The sequence below is a fragment of the Haliotis rufescens genome, unplaced genomic scaffold (genome assembly GCF_023055435.1).
Source record: "Haliotis rufescens isolate VD_foot unplaced genomic scaffold, xgHalRufe1.0.p SCAF_25, whole genome shotgun sequence".
NCBI classification, from domain to species: domain Eukaryota; kingdom Metazoa; phylum Mollusca; class Gastropoda; order Lepetellida; family Haliotidae; genus Haliotis; species Haliotis rufescens.
Genome location: NW_025963946.1, coordinates 5,537,604 through 5,559,281, shown reverse-complemented (window position 1 = coordinate 5,559,281; position 21,678 = coordinate 5,537,604). Strand labels below are relative to the sequence as shown.

The following is a 21,678-nucleotide window of genomic DNA, read 5'->3' as shown; positions in this document are numbered from 1 at the left end:
CTGAGTGCGGCGTGAAACAAACAAACAAACAAACAAACAGTAAATACAAATCCAAAGCAAACTAATTAGCCCGTTCTATATCATAGAGAAGCAGTAAGATGTGCTATTTGTTTGTTCGAGAATAAAAAATAAATTCAAGTTTCACCAAATCTTTGCAATCGTGGTTGCGTAAATTTCAACGGAAGGCAATAATCACAGGGTCTTATGATTACAAATATCATCATATTATGCAATCGAATACCGCCCCATTCACAAACATCCGCGAGGAAAATCACACAGCCAGGAATTATTGCTCCAATTCTAATTGGAATTATGGATTACTGTGGCCCCGGTGCCACTCATGCAATGGATACCATTATTTTCATGTCAATCTTAAACTTCAGAAAATTAAACTTCCTTCCTTCCTTAAAATAAAGATGCTTGCCATGCTCTCTAGGTTATTTCAGTAAACATTAAATTTCAGAAATCGTGTATTCCTTGGATATTTAACATCTCGACAATGTCCGCTGACATTCCTCTGTCTGATTAAATTGAATGTTTCCTCTACTGGGTAACTGGCTGATCTTACCATTGAAATTGTTTGAAAGAATGTTTCAATGGATTCAACGGTTGAAACGCCGTGACGGATCTCACTCAATCATTGATTGTTATAACTACACGCATGCGTATGTGTACTACTACAATCTCATTGATTTTCGGGCCAGCAAACCTGTCTGTCATACCATGTGATCTCGCTGGGCCCACACTGCCGGGATGAATCCTGCATCTAAGCATGGATACCAAGTTGGTAACAAGCTCCATCAGGATGTCCATTTGTACCAAGGTGAGAACAATCTTTTCGGGCCAAGTTAATTACTGTTCTGTTTTCATCAAAATAAGTGTAAGTAAACTCTCTTTAGAAATCATGTCGATACTATTACAAAGAATCATAATTGTTGATGATCGCATGAAGAACTTTTTATGAATACTCCATGATGTCTTTGTTTGCTTCACCTGTTTTTCCTTGAAAGACACATGAACGCCGGTATCCGTTGCTTCAGTTCAGGAAACTGTTACAGTGTTCCGTCAATGGGCCTTGTCTGATCTGGTTGACGTCTTTGACTCCAGTAAATACCATATCATGTATGACTGTTGCAGTGAAGAGACTGATCAAACAGTAATAAACAGTGTGTACGACGTAACTCTGTCACATTTTACATAACCACTTCATATACGGTTTGTCGATAGGGATTCTACTACATTGTATGCAGCAAATGTGCACATCGTATAACAGAAACCTACCCAGGGCATCTTATATATAGCTCCTTGCAATTAACCGATATTGATAGCAACCTGATCGATATTCTATTGTCATACCTCCAATGACACGTGGCAAATATGAACTATTGTCGATACTTGTAAAACCTACCCGGGAGCACGGGCGGCCCAGTCGTCTAAGGCGCCGCGATTCGCTGTGCAGAGTTGCGTCCCTTGGGCACGCCAGAAACCTATGATTGTGGGTTCGAACCCCGGTTCGCCCCGGTTGCTCTAGGGTTTCACCGAAGTGGCAAACGTCTGAGACCTGCATCACTTCGGGCTTTCCTCCCACATTAAGCTGACACGCCGTGATATAACTGGAATACTGTTAAAAGCGGCGTTAAACCCAACTCACTCACTCACTCACTGTAAAACCTACCCCAATTAATGGAATTTGCTGATTGATCATAATTTACATCACCACAATTTTCAATTCTTTCTTAATTCTTTGACAAGGGAAGCTGACACACCTGATCTCCTGCACGGGAAGCAAGAATAAACTATTCATATTGTCAGTAGGGTTGAAGAAAGATTGATTGAATACTATAATGCTTTATCCAAGCCAGCTCGGTGTCAATATTCGGAAACATTCTGGCATGCAGTACGATATGACACACGGTGAAACTGGAAATCTATTGAACATGGTTAAACATGATACTGCCTGAAGGTCTAATTGCCAAGTATAGATGCAATGGTAAGCGACACTGACAATGGTGTACGTAATCAACAACTGTTTTGATAGCAACGACCAAGTGACTTCAATACATCTCTTCCTTATAGTGTGACAATTGGTTGGTTGGTTGGTTTGTGTTTTACACCGCACTCAGCAATATTCCAGCTATATGACGGCGGTCTGTAAATAATCCAGTGATTGATATCATAAGCAATCGATCCACGCAATTCGGATCGATGATATTCATCAACCAAGTCAGTGAGCCTGACCACCCTATCCCGTTAGTCGCCTCTTACGACAAGCATAGTCGCCTGTAATGGCAAGCATGGGTTGCTAAAGACATATTCTACCCCGGATCTTCAATAAAAATGTGTTCTGTTTATTGATTTAATGAACCTCTTAATAGAAAAATATCAAATTGTAAAATCAATAGTATTCATAGCATTAGCGACTATCCTGCGAAGTGTATCTATAAATATAAACATGCATCAACCAAGTCAGCGAGCCTGACCACCCGATCCCGTTAGTCGCCTTTTACGACAAGCATTGTCGCCTTTTACGGGAAGCATGGGTTGCTGAAGACCTATTCTACCCCGAATCTTCACGGGTCGTGGTACAACTGACAAAGACAATACCACCTGATATATATCATATCTATGGGCATGTGTATACATGTCACACAACTACAGGATCTTGAAATCAACATATCCCAATGCCTTGACATATATGATATTTGGATCTATGCACAAAGAGTGACAAGATTGTACGACCATCTTCCCGAGGCAAGAGAGTTAACTAACTTTAAAGTCATGGTTACTGAGTTGAAAAGTCATCCCTACCAAACTAGGCTGGAATTCCTGGGCTCGATCGTAGCGCCACCGGTGACTGTTACGAGTTATGTCCCTTCTATGCCTTTCCTATGGACCAATCAGATTCAACCTCTATATCACTTGCATTTGCCTCAAACAAAATGGCGGCGCCCAGTCAAGACGATCTGATAGACAATCAAGATCTATATTGTGATTGAACGAGTCTTACATCGCGAAGTGCATCAAATCACGTGAGCTCCTTGATTAAAATCATGAAAAGATTTGGAAAATATCTGTTGACAACGAGTTGGCGGTGCACGTGCTGTGCAAATCCTGCAATCGACCGAACTCTGCATGACAGTTTACGAACCGGATTTCGATTTTGTTGCGCAATTTTGATTGGACTATGCAAAGACTCCATAGTCCAACCAAAATGTAACTCCATAATACCAGCCTAGTTCGGAAGGGTGGAAACTGGACTTTTATAGTCAGTTAACTCACTTGCCTCAGGGAAGATGCTGTATGACAAGACATTGACATTTCAAGTTTCAAATAGTCACCTTTTCCTTTATGTCGAACAATATTCCGGCCCTTAATGTCCACATTTCACAACGTATGAGGCACATATAGGTTCTTACTGAGAGGAATTGTGCCCAAAAGTTGTCTTATTAGATTTCATCAGTGATGCCTCAGAATAGCTTTCAAAATTTTGTATGCCAGACATGGGGAAGATGTTTCCAAAATTGACTCATCGTCGACAAAAAAAGGTGAATGGTGCTATTCCCTATTTTAACTTGTTCCATATGTTTCCATGTTTGTTCAGGCGATAGCTCTGACTTGCCTTTGCGTGTGTTTAGGGCGGGTGCCACATTTGAAGCAGGATACGTTCACCTTTTCGAAAACACCTAGTATCATGAATAATTGAAAGTGATTCATAAATATATGCTTTTGATAAAGCAGGAATCGGACAACGTGCGCTACTTTCAGCAGATATCTCTTTCTGTAAAGGGTTTTGCCACTTTAGTGCAAAATATTATTGTAACGACAGACTAGAGGGGAACAACATGATGTTCGAGTAACCTCAGCAGCCCTGTGTTTTTGTACCCCAATGGCGGGCCATTGTTGGCCTGCGCGGCCTGTCTGTCAGAAACTCGACTATGTGTAGACCACAGTTGCATTGCTACAGCCTTTGCTAACTGCAGCATAAATCATCATTCACCCACTCACGAAACACCACAGAGACATTTAAACTACCTGTAATATGTCTCTAAATATTAATTGGATGCCAATTTGTTCAACAAACTATTGCCAAGTGTTCCAAACATTTTAGATAGTGAAGCCCGATGCTTATTTCAACAAGCATGCTGTAAATCGTTCGGAACTATAGATTAAAAATTGGTGGTTTACTGACTCAATGCAATTCCCCTACGTCCCTGAAGTTATTTTATTGTGAATGACAATATACCTCAAACTGTTAACGATATTTAGACTGGCATTACATGATACAGATTTTAATACCCTAACTGTTTGTCTGTGCCGTAATTATCCTTTATAAGAATAAACTAACATATACTATGCTCCCGAATGGTTCATTCCTCCCCGCCCTCAAGTATACGGGAATCGTTAATTTTGTAGCATGTACATGTATGTCGACATGTTGGTTTATTTGAAATTTCAAGCAACGCATTTACGGAAAAAATACATACAAATCATGTGCGTGGAATGTTGATGCTATTCTTTTCCAGCAATAAGAGATACTTCAAAATCGTCTTTATGTAGTTAATTGATGCATCTGACAGTTTCTGGTCATTAGCTGACATTATTAAACCATTCATGTGTAATCCGATGTCCTTTTTTCCTCAAAGACTTATTTTCGGATTTTCACGGTGCATACAAAAAAAGAACTGTACTCCGGAGATCGTAAATAACAGCATAATATAAAATATGTTCTGAATATGCTTATTCATGTTCAACGACATCTCAATTTAAATGTAATATGGCTGAATTCCACATTCTACATACCACAGTTTTGATTGCTTGGATGCTCATGTTCACTGGAAATATTTGGAATAGTTACATTCCGTATTTTGAATTAACCCAGTCCCCCGTGTGTTTTTTTAATCAGTGCACCGCACATAGCCACATGTGAAACGTTTGGTAGCTAAGTCAAAGCAAAATCGGAGTAGTGTGTCGGCGAATTTGCATCAAGGCTGTAGTATTTTTCAACCGTTTAATGGAATTCAATGTACAGCCGTAGCTCTGGTCGCTATCATATATTTTGTGTCCCATAGCTCAAATCTATTTGCGTCTGTACCGTGTTCCACTGACCTCGATAATCTGTTGGATGAAGGCACAGCTCTCTACAGTCACATAGTTAACACCGAAGGCTATGAGGGGTATTTAGGTCATAATCAGTTTTATCGCCCCCTTACAGGTGCTCCAAATATTGAAGCAGGGAAAACAAATTTCATAGAATCATTTCAACAAGCAATAATGATATCCCAGTCACTTTTGGTAACTTTTAATGATGTCTCTATTGCAATTTTTACGGATTTTGATTCGTATGCATTATTTGACTCTCATCAGCGGAATGGTTTGGGTCAGGCTGATCCGAATGGACAAGCAGTGTTACTTCTGTTTAGTAGTATGGATGAATTTTTATGTTACATCTTAACAGTATAATAGGCGACTATGCTTGTCGTAAGAGGCGACTAACGGGATCGGGTGGTCAGGCTTTGGTTGATGCATGGCATCGATCCCAATTGCGTGGATCGATGCTCATGATATTAATCACTGGATTGTCTGGTCCAGACTCGATTATTTACAGAACGCCGTCATATAGCTGGGATATTGCTGAGTGCGGCGTTAAACGGCAAACCAATCAATCATCATCATATGAACTCAAACCAGTCATTGTTACAAGTAAACCACATTCCACAACAGTTACCGACACTGGATAAAAAAACAGTATATAGAAAAAGACCAAGTAACACAACTCATCATGATCACAACTACTATTCTTTAAAAGAAAGAAATACAAAAAAAAGAAACTGACCAAAAAACGTAAAACAAGAGACGAGGGATCTCCGTTATTGATTAGTCCCGGTATTGAAATGTTCTCCAACTACGTGATAATATTTTTAGTTTGTGCATCTGTGGTTGTGACAAAAAGACCTTATCTGGTATGACTTTTTTGCCATATGGAGCCCTTAGTATTTTCATTTACATTATTATAACCAAATGCCATGTGTAAAAAGAATGTGATCTATTATTTGAGTATGTTCATCTTCCAATGTTGTTGGCAGTTTTGATACTATTTCAACATGTTTACATTTGTGCCAGAAATTGCTTCCATTTCATACGATCTACGTTTTAAATAAACCCATACTTGCCGTAAGAGGCGACGAACAGGATTGGGTTGTCAGGCTCGCCGATTTGGTCGATGCATAACATCATATTCCAATTGTGTAGTTCGATGCTCTTGGTGTCAATCACTGGATTATCTGGTCCAGACTCACGCCGTCATATGGCTGGAATACTGCTGGGTGCGGCGTTAAACAAGAAACTATTTTTAAATAGAAGTACCCTATGCAAATGTATCAACTGTATTGCCCAATACTCAAAATAGATAATATTTTTGTCTTAATTGTGGGTTAATATAATTATGCTCCTCCATGCCTTTCAGTAACATCATAATTATGCGTTTGTGAGGCATCACATATGGCGGGGAACTTTGATGCTCTGCATCAATGTTTTCTTGTTTATATCATAATTACCATATGAAACTGTCTCTATGTGTCAAAATCAGTGTGATAATATCGATTGTGGTTCCCATGGTAACACCTTCATATTTAGTGTTTCCAAAAAGTACAAAGTACGGGGCAGTTGTTAGTCTAAGCAATTCAAACTTCAAATCAACTTTGTCGGCGAACTTTTTCTCATCAGTGAAGGACGCAACTAATGATTACCCTAAGTAAACATATACTATGGCTTCTATCACACGGGACATCAACCACCTCGTTTAGAACAAAGATTGGGTTGGGCACCAGACCGTGGAGAATGTGTTCTCGTTGCTAGTTTAACTGAGCATTCCTATGGAGTGTCTGCACATAAATGAGATGATGCCACTGGTCAAATATTGATTATATATTCCGCAAATTATTTGTTTGGCTGAGATATGTTGTGTCAGTTCTTTATATCTACTATCTACTACGTGGGGCACGGGTGGCCCAGTCGTCTAAGGCGCCGCGATTCGCTGTGCAGAGTTGCGTCCCTTGGGCACGCCAGAAACCTATGATTGTGGGTTCGAATCCCGGTTCGCCCCGATTATGTTTCTAGGTTTGTCAGCACCATACCCGTGCTCGTGGGTTTCACCGAAGTGGTAAACGTCTGAGACCTGCATCACTTCGGGCTTTCCTCCCACATTAAGCTGACAAGCCGCGATATAAGTGTCATACTGTTAAAAGCGGCGTTAAACCCAACTCACTCACTCTTTATATCTATAATCTTATTTCAAAATTAGAACAATGGCGTTCCTTTAAGCTTTTTTTCTTATGACTTCAATTGTGAAGAATATATCGAATTTATTCCCAATATGAACCGTTGTATTCAGTGCTCATCCTCATCAAACAGATTAACCAAATATTCACCATGATGTGTTTCCGTAATGTTCATATATTGCAGCCTGCAAGATGATCATGATCACTATTTATTACTTCATGAAAATCGTAAAATAGTGTCATAAAGGATACAGTACTATTGCTTACTTTCAAGTGCTTTACGGACTAAAGCAATATATTTATGAGGTGAGGTGGGTTGAAATGGGGTTTAACGTCGCGTCCAAGATTATTGCACTTATATAGCGACGTGCATGTACGTGTGTGTTTGTGTGGCTGCTTGTACTAGTCCGGACTGATGCCGATTTATAGTGCCAGTTCGCTGAGATACCATGCCGCAGTTTAACATGAATACCCCACTCAGACACAGTATACTGACTCCGAGCCGACCAGTCCTTGTTTTAGCCCCTTAATGCCGAGCGCCAGACAGGGTAACAACAAGTACCATCTTTTAACGTATTTTGGTATGACGCGGTCAGGGATCGAACCCCGGACCTTCCGCTCTCCGGGCGGACTCTCTACTGTATCCAAGTCAGGAATGTAACCCGGACGTACTGTGTGGCATGTAAGTGCTTTACCCCTTAGCCTAGCTACTGATCTCTTTGGTATATATCAAAATATCAGTTGGTCTTTGTTGTGACAGATTTAGAGCTGGAGCAAAGTCATGTTAGATGATTTATATTGATACGTATTTATTTGACAATCATGCCAGACCGTTCCTAATTGTTAGTTTGTGAGGCTTTAGTTTCTAGCGGATATTACGACGGGAGACACAAGAAATGGACAGACATTGTACTATGTTGGGGAAATGAGCACAACTCTTCGGCGAGACAAGCAAACGCTTTAAGCACAAGACCTCCCCACCATCCTGCACCTAGTAGTAAATACTGGTGACTATCACTGCCTTGTTTGTCTGACCTGAAGTCTTTGTAGAGAGAGACATACACATGGTTCCTAAAACATCACCCACTATCCAAAATTTTATTTGCAAATGCAACTGTGGGTATGCCTAGATCGGAATGTAAAGGAACGGTATTCATTAACTATATTTTTTTGCGTCGACCTACGTATAGCAGTTACAGTGACGGTTAGGAAAAAATGAATGTACTTTCATTGAACGCAACCAATGCTGTGTTGGTAGCAAATTTAGACTTGTCGTGTCGCCGCTGCTGCCATCGATCGCAGCTTAAACGTCCATGTTCCTGCCGAACATAAAATGGGTTTATGTAAGTAACTAATGCATACCATGGCAGTGCGGGGATCTTTCAGATGCCGATTTTACAACATGAAAGTGGATAGTAAGCTTCGAAGCAGTACATTTAATGCATTTCATGAATGAGCCACAAGGAACAACTGACTAAGGTGGCCTTGGCAGCACGTCTGGTACTAGTTAGGGACTGTGGTTCAACAAGGCAATACAGATCTGTTTGAGATCCGGGGTAGAAGATGTCTTCACAACCCATGCTTGCCGTAAAAGGCGACTACGCTTGTCGAAAGACCGACTAACGGGACCGGGCGGTCAGGCTCGCTGACTTGGTTGATGCATGTCATCGTATCCCAATTGCGTGGATTGATGCTCATGATGTCAATCAATGGATTGTCTGGTTCATAGTTGATTATTTACAGACCGCCGTTATATAGCTTGCATATTGCTGAATGCGGCGTTAACAACAAACACACAAACAAACAAACTTTCTTGAATGTTATACTACATCTTAGGAGTGAGTTAATGTTGTTTTACGCAACATTCAACAATAACAACATTTGGACATCGTTTGTGCTCGTCTTGTCCCTATTTGGGGATTCAAGGACAGAATAGGGCAAATGTATCTCCTGTTTGTCTTTGAAATTGGGGAAATGAGGGACACAATGTGAGACTTGTGCGTTATGTTGTCCCTACAGCAAAGATCATTGCAGTCAACCACTCGACGGTTTGCACAAAGTATAGTTACGGCGACAGTGTTATTTAGGGAAACCTGGGATTGAGAAACAAACCTCGTCGTCATTGGACTGTACACTGGGTCGACTAGTTCTCACAGTGTAACCGTTTGAGGTCGACTGTGTGATATGGAAATCTTATAGGCTTCATGGTATTGGTTATTACTCGTATACAGTAATTGGACCAAGTGACTAATACTTAAGTTTACGTTTGTTTGTAAAGGTATGCTCAGATTTAGGAATTCTGGCCACAGTGGCAACAATCTAACAGACAATTACAATGTGTTATTGTAATTGGTAATGGTGTGCACTCTTCTTTTATATATGTTGCCAATATCAGTCAGTAAGTGAGTGAGTGAGTGAGTGAGTATGGAATATTTTAGTCTTATTCTAGGCTTCTTATGACGAGGTTGCAACAAATGGGCTTCACACACGAAGAACACATTAACCACTAGATAATTCTACCGCCGTTGTCATTTCATGGTTTTATGTATTTATTTCGTCATGTACACGACGCCCACGTCCAGAAACATAAATGTCAACATAAGTGTGTTATCAGGTTATTAGCCTTGTAGGTTATGCATGATATAGATATTAATACACGAGTGTGTATCAGATACCCTTTATCTTACAATCACTATCAGATACCATTTATCTCACAATAATTTGTAAGATAAATGGTATCTGAAACGCACGAGTGTAGCAATCTGCTTCTTACACACAATAGTGAGTGAGTGAGTTGGGTTTAACGCTGTTTTTAACAGTATTCCAGTTATATCGCGGCGTGTCAGCTTAATGTGGGAGGAAAGCCCGAAGTGATGCAGGTCTCAGACGTTTACCACTTCGGTGAAACACATTTCGTCTATTCTCATGATCGCAGTGGCGCATAAATACATGGCACAACGATCATGACTGACGTCATCCGTCAAACTGCTTACTACTTATAAATAATGTGACCCTACACGAAAAGGTTTCCGCCATATCAGTGGATTGCCAAGGCGATGGTGACAATGCAAGATCAAAGAACCCGCTGAATGACGAGTTGATAATTTTCTCCTCAAAGAAATTACCAAATATGTACAACTATTTTCACTTCCATATGACATCACTACCGGCGACCGACGTTTACAAAATAGCTATTCATTGACAACGGTACGCGGGATTTTCCGAGGAGGATTTTCGTTCATTGAGGGATCGTACATCATAAATGTGTCATGTAAGTAATCAGAAACATTCTGACAATCTGCGTACAGCTATTTGTTTTTATGATTATTTATTGTAACCAGGAGAGTAAGAAATTCAGATAACTACCGTCATCGTTGTGCGTGACATGGCGTCCATGGCGTCCATGGCGCCACACAGGACAGAGACACTGACGAGTTCTGTTGAATTTACCTCATCATTGTAATGTAAAAATTTTTATTTCCATAATTTGTGCCACGACACTCTTCCCATGAATATTCTCAAACACGTGAAACCCGTGAAGATCCGGGTTAGAATAGGTCTTCAGCAACATATGCTTGCCGTAAAAGGCGACTATGCTTGTCGTAAGAGGCAACGAACAGGATCATGTGGTCAGGCTCGCTGACTTGGCTGATGCGTGTCATCGTATCACAATTACATGGATCTATGATCTTGATGTCAAACACTGACTTGTCTGATCCTGACACGATTATTTACAGACCGCCGTCATATAGCATGAATATTGCTAAGTGCGGCGTTTAACAAAGAAACTAAAGAACGAAAGAAAGACAACCCGAATCCGTTGGTCGCCTTTTACGGCAAGTATGGGCAGCTGAAGACCTATTCTACCCCGGATCTTTACGGGTACCGATTCCATTGAGGACTAGTCAGTTGAAGTACTGTGGCATCACTTTCTCCCCACATCAAATGTACGTATACCTAACGTACATATGAGATGTTTCAGGGAATATATTTGTAACTTTTAGAGATACTAATGCATAGCTGTATGAACTGTGTTCAAACACAAAACAATTATTTAGATCTTCAAAAGTGATTTACACAAGCAACTTTACATAAGAATTGTTTTTCCAGTGACAGTATTTCTTCCTCGATGTGTCAGATATTTATTCAAAGAGGTCATATCACTTGGTTTTGGTTTTTTATTAATTTCACATGGGTCTCAAGTCATGCATATTTCATCTCAGATAATAACGGAGTGTTATTTCTTTCTGCAAATGTGACAATATTTCCATTATTTTTGTCTGCCTTCGATAATTTAAACATCTCGAAAGTATCCAAATCAGCTCTGTGTATTTTTCCCAGAACAAACTTCACGACGCATAACATCCTTTATTTTAAGAGATTTTGCGACTTATTAGATCTAAGTTGGTCAATTTAATGTTTCTGGTTGACTATATAAAGATATGCCCATTTGGCCTAATGTTCAAAAGTACGGAAGCGTAGTAGGGCTACAGTGAATTTTTTTATCTAAATATCTCCAACGTAGGACTTATTATCTCCTACGTAGGACTTACTATCTCCTACGTACGACTTAGTATCTTCTACGTAGGACTTACTATCTCCTACGTAGGACTTACTATCTGCTACGTAGGACTTACTATCTCCTACGTAGGATTTATTATATCCTACGTAGGACTTACTATCTCCTACGTAGGACTTACTATCTCCTACGTAGGACTTACTATCTTCTACGTAGGACTTACTATTTGCTACGTAGGACTTAGTATCTCCTACGTACGTCATACGTAGGAGATAATTAGACAAAAAACAAAATCGCCGTGGCCCTACTACGCTTCCGTACAAAAGCATGGCAACTCGGTGCACAATTTGAATCATTTGGCCAAATCGGGACCCGTTAGTCAGGTTTCGAAATCTTGATCTGACCAGCCGATGATGAGTACCTGAGCCGTTGTCTGGTAAGTGTATATGCCCCATGCCACTCTCCATCAAATTTTGCGATACCATAATTTTACAGATATCAAAACAATTAACCCCTTTGGGATTCAGAGACAGGGGTTCAAGCTCCTGGGCCTACTTGCACAAAGCGATCTTAGCGCTACAGCTATTGTAAGCCTACGTTAAAGTATGGGAGTTACGATCATCTTAGCGCTAAGATCGCTTTGTGCAAGTGAGCCCAGGTGCCAGCTCATGAAGATCGAGTGGTTGCAGTGTGAGACCTGGCCATTGGTTCTGGTCTGCTGAACTTAGGATTCATCATTGCCAGACAAACGTGATATAGCTGGAAGTACACAGTGTAACTCCAATAATGTGGTTTCGTTCTGTACAGTTATGTTTCCGTCTCCACTGTTGATGTTATTGGTTGTTCCTTTACAATCACAGGCACATCTTTAGGACATCGGCACCGCCTGCTTGGGATTCTGAAGGTGTTGTCTGTCATCAACATCCTCCTGGGCCTCATCACCACAGCGCTTGGGGGAGTACTGGTTGCCCTGGCTTTGGATAGACCACGATTTACATTTTCTACGGGGCTGCCTCTTATGACGGGTGTACTGGTTTGTATAACACTCATTCTGAGATGCAATGAGAGTGTCTGACGTTTCATCGACAAATTCATTTACTGATTTTTCAAAAGTACCCATCTTACAGCTATGTGACATCAGATGTAATTCAGTTCACCTGATGCTTGCCGTAAAAGGCGACTATGCTTGTCGTAGAAGGCGACAAACGGGATCGGGTGGTCAGGCTCGCTGACTTGGTTGATACATGTCATCAATCCAAATTGCAAGGATCGATGCTCATGATATCAATCACTGGATTGTCTCGTCCAGACTCGATTATTTACAGACCGCCGACATATAGCTTGAATATTGCTGAGTGCGGCGTAAAACAACAAACCAAACCAAGAAATCAGTACACCTGATTAGATAAGGAGTGCGTTGGTTTGGTTTGTTGTTTTACGCCGCACTCAGCAATATACCAGCTATATGACGGCGGTCTGTAAATAATCGAGTCTGGACCAGACAATCCAGTGACTGACATCATGAACATCGATCCACGCAATTGGGACCGATTACATGCATCAACCAAGTCAGCGAGCCTGACCACCCAATCCCGTTAGTCGCCTCTTACGACAAGCATAGTCGCCTTTTACGGCAAGCATGGGTTGCTGAGGACCTATTCTACCCCGAATCTTCACGGGTCAGGAGTGCGTTGACACACATCAGGGACACTGGTCATAAATATCCCTTTAAACTCACTGATGGCACATTAAGCAGTCGGTGAACTGTAATGCCTCGAAACGTTCTGTTCCAATAAAAAATATTTTAAAGTCTACAAATACGTTAATGAATATTAATAACACTATGAACTTTGTGGCATTTTCTAAAGAGGTAGGCTAGAATACATACCTAGCCAATCTCACCATGCCGATTTATACATTTTCGATAGATAACTTGTATCATTTCAACCTGTCTGGTAAAAGTGAGTGAGTGAGTGAGTTAAGATTTAACGTCACGATGGACAGTACAATAACTAGAATATCACAGATTTGATTTAAAACTAGTTGCGAATATTTAAAAGCAGAAGGTTTAAGTTTACAACACAATAAAAAAAATGGGCTAGAGATCGTCAGTCACGGAAGGGTGATCACCATACCAGGGACCATGGGGACTTACAGTGCCTTTGCTTCCTGCATGGACCCTGGCAGGATTTATATCACCCTAGAGCCACTGGCGATAATTGACCAGTTAAGCCTAAGATTAAAATGACGAAAATACTACGTTTAAAAGTCTGGCATGCATAGAAAATACTTTGAATGGCGTGGAACTTACATGCCTGTCTGGTAAAAAAATTCATTCTATGAATGTGTCGCTATCGACCGTTTCCTCTTCACTAACCAGCTGTGAATTATTGTTTCACCGTCATGTCCCATGACATGTCAGACATTCAGAATGCAAGCCGAACGTCTAATAACAATGACTGGCGTGCGAACCACCTGGGGCGGTGATGGTTAAAGTGACAAATGACTTTTCTCGGTACACATCCGCTGGGTAGTCACTTGTGTGCATTACTGTAATTGTTCGCTTCAACTAAAGTAAATTCTAAGGGATGAAGATGCTGTTAACGGGGCCAAAAGGTACAGATCAATCCAAATATGTTTTTAATAAAGTATTAATAATATTGTGCAATTGTTATCTTTAAAGGAAATAACTTAATCAAAATTGAAAATCAACACCACCTAATTTTAGTGGAAATATTAAACGTAATTTAGGGAATTTTGATGCTTTGATGCCATGTGTTTTTGTTTAGATTTACCTTGTATTGATTATAACACCCCAATATATGACCGCCTCCGTGGTCTAGTGGTGGAGCGTCCGCCCGGAGAGCGGAAGGTCCGGGAGTTCTATCCAAACGACGTTAACAGATGGTACTTGTTGTCTCGCGCTCGACAATAACGGGGTAAAACAAGAACTGGTTCTGAGTGGGGTATTCATGTTTAACTGCGGCATGGTATCTCAGTGAGCTAGCACTATAAATCAGCATCAGTCCGGACTAGTACAAGCAGTCACAAAAACACACACACGTACATGCACGTCGCTATAAAAGTGCATTAATCTTGGACGCGACGTTAAACCCCATTTCACCTCACCTCACCTCACCGTAATAGTGATATAACTGATGGGTGTGTTGCTCGATAGACAAGCTATAGGACACGGCGATATTTTGGCATGTCATGATACAAGATGGTACTTGTTTTTACCTTGCCTGGCGCTCGCAATTATTGGGATAAATCAACTATTGGTATTTGTCCTGACTAGTACGAGTATACATGAACGCACGCACACATGCTTATTGCTCGCTAATTAAGTACAATATCCTTCTACATGACATTCAACCACATTTCACCTCACTTCGACAAATCTACAGAATTATTCTCTTCTGGTCAGTTAAATGCATTCTCGTGAAATAACAAAAGAGCATAAACATTATTCCATTACCAGATTTTGTGAACATTCATATATGTTAAAACTACATTGTGCCGTTACATATCTGTAGGTACTTTGATATATTTTCCTGTATGTATGTAAGGTAATTGAAGGCACGAGGCAGATAATATCACACAGTCGAAACAATGTCACACATGTTGGTGAATCAAACGAAATCAATTATCACAAGAACACTAGTCGACTCAATATTACAATTTCGTTTACACCTTGGAGCTATGACCAAACTGAAAACTCAGGTCAATACACAAAATGCATAAATAGGCGAACGTTTGTGTCTGTTTGTTTGTTTGTTTGTTGTTTAACGCCGCACTCAGCAAAATTCCAGCTATATGACGGCGGTCTGTAAATAATCGAGTCTGGACCAGACAATCCAGTGATTGACAACATGAGCATCGATCCACGCAATTGGGATCGATGACATGCATCAACCAAGTCAGCGAGCCTGACAACCCGATCCTGTTAGTCGCCTTTTACGACAAGCATAGTCGCCTTTTACGGCAAGAATGGGTTGCTGAAGACCTATTCTTCAGCAACCCATACTTGCCGTTAAGACAACAGGATGCCTGAATACAAATATGATAATTAATGACTATTTGGTGGTCACAATGAAATGACGTTAATGCATACTGTTAATTATGAATATGTCATTTGACCAGTTGCTTAAACTAAACTGATACCATTTATATGCATATATTGTCCTTTCGTATGACAATCGGCAGTTTTTCAATATTTTTATCAGTCTCCTCTTAATGTGGGGTAGGTTAATTTTTGAAGCATGCATTGGTCACATTGAAAAGCCCAGATGCCACACATGGCTTTGGCGTGCGAAGACAACACCCTCAACCCATAACGCATCTATTTGGTTCGTTGCCTACACGTGCGTCTTGAAAAGATCATTGTATCCTGCTGCCTAAAAGATACTCAAAATCCACATCATAATTGAACCTGTACACGATCATTCTATCCTGCTGCCAACAGTTTTAATTATGATGTAGATTTTGCGTATCTTTTACATACTTTTTTTCAGCCCGTGAAGATCCGGGGTAGAATAGGTCTTCAGCAACCCATGCTTGCCGCAAAAAGCGAATATGCTTGTCGTAAGAGGATCGGATGGTCAGGCCCGCTGACTTGGTTGATGCATGTCATCGATTCCAATCGCGTGGATCGATGCACATGATGTCAATCACTGGATTGTCTGGTCCAGACCCGATTATTTACAGACCGCCGTCATATAGCTGGAATATTGCTGAGTGCGGCGTAAAACAACAAACAAACAAAGCAAAGAAGAGTGGGTTTTTCAAGCTGTTTTGTCGTCATTGAAGTCAATCTGTACAAAGTTTAAAATGTCTGTATGAGTGTTTTAACAAAGAGCATCAGAAAGGTATCTATTTGAATTGGTTCTTACGCTCACCTGCAACAAACGTTTGTATTTTCTCTCAGCATTGATATTAATCCCCGATCTCTGTTCGTTGTATCTCTTCAGGGCGGGTTAAAACATGTTTACTCAAAATAACAATGAGACCGATGTGAAAGTAATCCCAGTACGAACCAAGTGTTTGTTTCAATTTGATCTGTTAAGTTACTGCCGTTTTACTGTGTACAGTTAACAATAGCAGTGCTAGCACCTTACGAAGTGGACTGAACAGAACTGGACCAGAAATTCCCATACGTCAAAATTTCATGCAGTTTGTTACTGTGGGAATGAATATCTGATATTGATTAACAATACATCTGTTGGCTTTATTTGTGCGTGGATATGCCCCGTGGAAACACTCTTGTCCCAGGTGTAGAGTCTGTGAATTCTTTACAAAACTACCACTCAATCGTGCATGGACAGAAATCGATATCTTCACTCAGTTAAGTGAAACGTTATGACATTATAAGATACGCTAAGTTAATAAACGTTGACGTATACGTTGATCAACATTCAGTCAAACGATTGTGCCGAACTAGATCCCCCGGTGGTAGTTAGACAATGTAATTGTTTCTAGCCTTATTACGCCATTGCAACAACATTGGCACGTTGTTTGACAGTGGAAATGTCTGGCAATAAACCATGGTTCCTGACATCTTCCTCAAGACTAATCTCGCACATGAATGCCCAGCCTTGTTAACGACCCACGGGGTTCATTGCTATATAGGACCATACATATCTAACCAGACCATTCTATTCTGGGGAACAGTTGTGACGTGACACAGATTACGCGAGAGGCGCTTCTGTCTGGTGGCATATAACAGATTTAAAAGGCATCGTTGAGATGTATCTTTTATATTATAATACTTTCTTTTTTTTATAATATAATAAGTTCTGTATTATTATTATTATTATTTATTATTTTCAGAAAAAGTCGGACAAGTTCATACGTAGGCTTGAGCATATATCGTAACTTTATATGTAGATCCATGAAGATTCCGGGGTAGAATAGGTCTTCAGCGACCTTTCTTGCCGTAAAAGGTGACTATGCTTGTCGTAAAAGGCGACAAAAGGGATCTGGTGGTCAGGCTCGCTGACTTGGTTGATACATGTCATCGATCCCAATTGCATGGATCGAAGCTCATGATGTCAATCACTGGATTGTCTGGTCCAAACTCGATTATTTTACAGGCCGCCGTCATATAGCTGGAATATTGCTGAGTGCGGCGTTAAACAACAAACAAACAAACAAATTATATGTAGTACTATATCTAGTGTATACATGCACTGGTATGACCACTATTGCCCACAGTGTATACACTACATATGCAATACCATGTCCGATGTTGTCCACATATTATGCAGACCCGTGAAGATCCGGGGTAGAATAGGTCTTCAGCAACCCTTCTTGTCGTAAAAAGCGACTCTGCTTGTCGTAAAAGGCGACTAACGGGATCGGGTGGTCAGGCTCGCTGACTTGGTTGAAGCATGTAATCGATCCCAATTGCGTTGGTTGATGCTCCTGATGTCAATCACTGGATTGTCTGGTCCAGACTCGATTATTTACAGACTGCCGTCATATGCTGGAATATTGCTGATTGCGGCGTAAAAAAACAAGCCCACCAACATATTATACAACTATGTACAACTTTGCGTTGTCTTTTGCAGAAGTTAATCGGGTCAATCATTCTGTGCTTTATATCCGTGGGAGCTTCAAAATTCAGAAACTACACCTCACCACAACTATGCAAGTGGCAGGTAAGAACAACGCTCATGACTTCTAGAACAGTGTTCACCTTTCAGTCAGGGACTTGAATTTAGCATTGTCGGGGGATACGTGTTCAGCTTCAGACGAAGCAGGCAGTGACTAAGTTTGAACTTTTAAAAAAAACAAAACAACAGTGTTAACATAATCTATTCCGTTAGGCGTATTACCCTGTCCTGCTTAGCATGAGGTTTAGAAGTTTTGTTAATTTGGGATTTTCTTTATTTCCCGGTTTCCAGGGAAAGGGGTCATGACGTTGAGTTCAACTAGCTGTGGATATAATTATTTCATTCTTGGTTGTTTGTGTGTCACGTTAGTGGGTGACCGATAGAAGATAAAACTAATAATGCACTGAATAATGAAATGATAAGTCTACAATACAAAGTGTCTTGTATTTGTCTTGGCCTTACACATTACTGTAGGGGGTGGTCGGGTAGCCTAGTGGATAAAGCGTTCGCCAGTCACGCCGAAGACCCGGGTTCGATTCCCGACATGGGTACGATGTGTGATGCCCATTTCTTGGGTCCCCCGCCGTGATATTGCTGGAATATTGCTAAAAGCGGCGTAAAACCATACTCACTCACTCAAAACTGGTGGGTCATTTTGATAAACTTCTTATAAACATTTCGGCATTGTTATTGTGCTTTCAACAGTTTGAGAGGTTAAAAATCAAACAGCTTTGAAGAGTAGCAGAATTTGGATTTAGAGCAACCTTGGGTCATAGCGAGTTAGAGCTTAATAGAGAACATATGGTTATAAAATAGTTACTTCCCTTCTTTGAATATCCTTCCGATAAAGTGTTTCTAACTTTTTATACGGAACGGGAAATTCGTTATTTTTTTCTGGAGCGGTGGTAAATCACTGTAGGCTTTCCAATGTCTGAATACGACGTATCTTTTTGAGATTTGAGAAATAACAACAACTGACTTCCTTGTATATTGATTACTGACATGTCCATTAACGCTGACCATTTCTCTGAGCTTAATGTGAGGACCAGTCGTTACATGCAGGCAGCATCAGTGGTGTGTAATTAGGCCACGGAGATAAACTTGTATTCATTAACACTGGATTGACTTGGGGTTAGACACGGCTTCAGTTAAATGTACGTCCTGATGTGTGAGCTGAATGTGGTGGGAACGCTGCAGTGACGCAGGTGGTAGACGTTTACCATTTTGATGAAATCCATCAACCATGTTAAGTCGCTAAAGGAACATGGGCATTCATCAAACGAAACTTTGATTTTCCATAACTCGAAAAGGTGCTGACCTCACAGAGATAATCCTTCGTCAGAATTAAAATTGTTGACATATTATTTTTCTAAATATCGCAATTGACTTCAATCCACTTGTCAAGGGATGCTCTACCCTGTGGTAGTCTTCAGCTTGGTCGGCTCCTCAAAGGTCTTGACGGTGGTAGTCACATCCACGTTATTGCAACACACACTATCCTGTAGATGGGACTTAACTTGAGGGAACTCAAACGCCGCACTCAGCAGTATTCTAGCTATATGACGGCGTCTATAAATAATCGAGCCTGCACCAGACAATTCAGTGATTGACATCATGAGCATCGATCCATGCAATTGGGATCGATGACATGCATCAACCAAGACAGCGAGTCTGACCACCCGATCCCGTTAGCCGTCTTTTACGACAAGCATAGTAGGCTTTTACGGCAAGCATGGGTTGCTGGACGCCTATTCTACCAAGGATCTCCACGGGTCTCACGAGTTTGAGAATAGTCATGGGACGAGTTTCGTAGCACGAATTATGGAAATATAAAATGTACATTACAATGAATATACCGTATTCGACGTAATAAGCGCACCGCTCTAATAAGCGCCCATGGCGATATTTGCTAATATATTGGCTAGTGAACAATCCCAATAAGCACCCCTTCCGATTGATCAATGTATGCAAGACTTATTTATTCGTGTATAATACGCATTCGTGTGTTATATCAATCTTAATTATGGGCAATTCAATTCTTGAAAAATATATCTGTCGTATGTAAACATTTCAGGCTGTTAGCATAAACCACGAAATTTACGATCTTTCAACTCAAAATAATATTCTAATAAGCGCCCCACATTTCTAATTTTGAGAGCGCCCTGGGCGCTTATTACGTTGAATACGGTACATCAAATATGAATCAATCTTTAGTCATGTGAAACATTGTATAGCTGTAATGAGTATATGTCTTACGCCTTATTTGTGATGATGTTATTTCTCCTGAAAGGTCATTTATGGTTAAAGAGGAAATGATAAAAACGCGTTTTCCTTCCTCGATGTAAAAACGTAAAACATTACCAAAACAGATTTCAGTGATCAATATTGGATAGATAATTGTATTTTCTTTATTCCAGTGTGCCATGATGTATTTCTGCTACGCCGGTGTCCTTATTCTTGGAACCTTAAACTTGGTGTTAACCTTCAGTGAAACTGACATCCAGCTATCTTTAATCCATGATGATAGCCGTGTACCTATGTTCCCCTTAGGAATAGCCTCGGCAACTCTTGTTGCTGTGGACCTTCTTGGGGGCATTTGCGTGGCGATAGTTTGTGTCTTCAAGCATCAAAGTGACCCAGGGTTTCATGCCAAGTACAGTCCTTCGATTCAGCACAACGAACATATTGAAAGAGAAGTGAACTACCGTTTGATGATTCTACGGCAGATGCTACCAAGACATTCTGTGGGACACGTGTCATTAACGCCTCATAGCAGCGTGGGGTCATCTCGTTCCGTGCACAAACAGGATACAGTGACGCATGTGGACAGAAAAGGATATTATGTGTGGGACGCCCTTCCTACTCTGGACTATTAATAGTTGGTTGGTTGGTTGGTTTGTTGTTTACCGCTGCACTCAACAATATTCCAGCTTTATGACGGCGGTCTGTAAATAATCGAGTTTGGACCAGACAATCCAGTGATTAATAACATGAGCATCAATCCATGCAATTGGGGTCGATGACATGCATCAAACCAAGTCAGCGAGTCTGACCACCCGATCCCGTTAGTCGTCTCTTACGACAAGCATAGTCGCCTTTTACGGCAAGCATGGGTTGCTGAAGACCTATTCTACCCCGGATCTTCACGGGTTAAACAAACAAGGAATAGGAATCTATCAAGTATATATTCAGATGCGTCATGTATTGTACATTTATTTTCATCCATAAACTGAGGCTTGGGGATGAGGGATGAGGCCTTCCGTCATTA

The 21,678-nt window shown here is 40.7% G+C and overlaps 1 protein-coding gene across 1 annotated transcript; it reads left to right on the top strand.

Annotated features, from left to right (window-relative positions):
- Positions 1 to 706: 706 nt before the first annotated feature.
- LOC124122175 lies at positions 707 to 21,400 on the top strand. The gene is made up of 4 exons (XM_046485297.2): positions 707 to 823; positions 12,657 to 12,829; positions 18,366 to 18,455; positions 20,828 to 21,400. Exons 1-4 carry the CDS (start codon positions 754 to 756, stop codon positions 21,284 to 21,286), a joined length of 792 nt encoding a protein of 263 aa, XP_046341253.2. The 5' UTR covers positions 707 to 753; the 3' UTR covers positions 21,287 to 21,400.
- Positions 21,401 to 21,678: the final 278 nt, after the last annotated feature.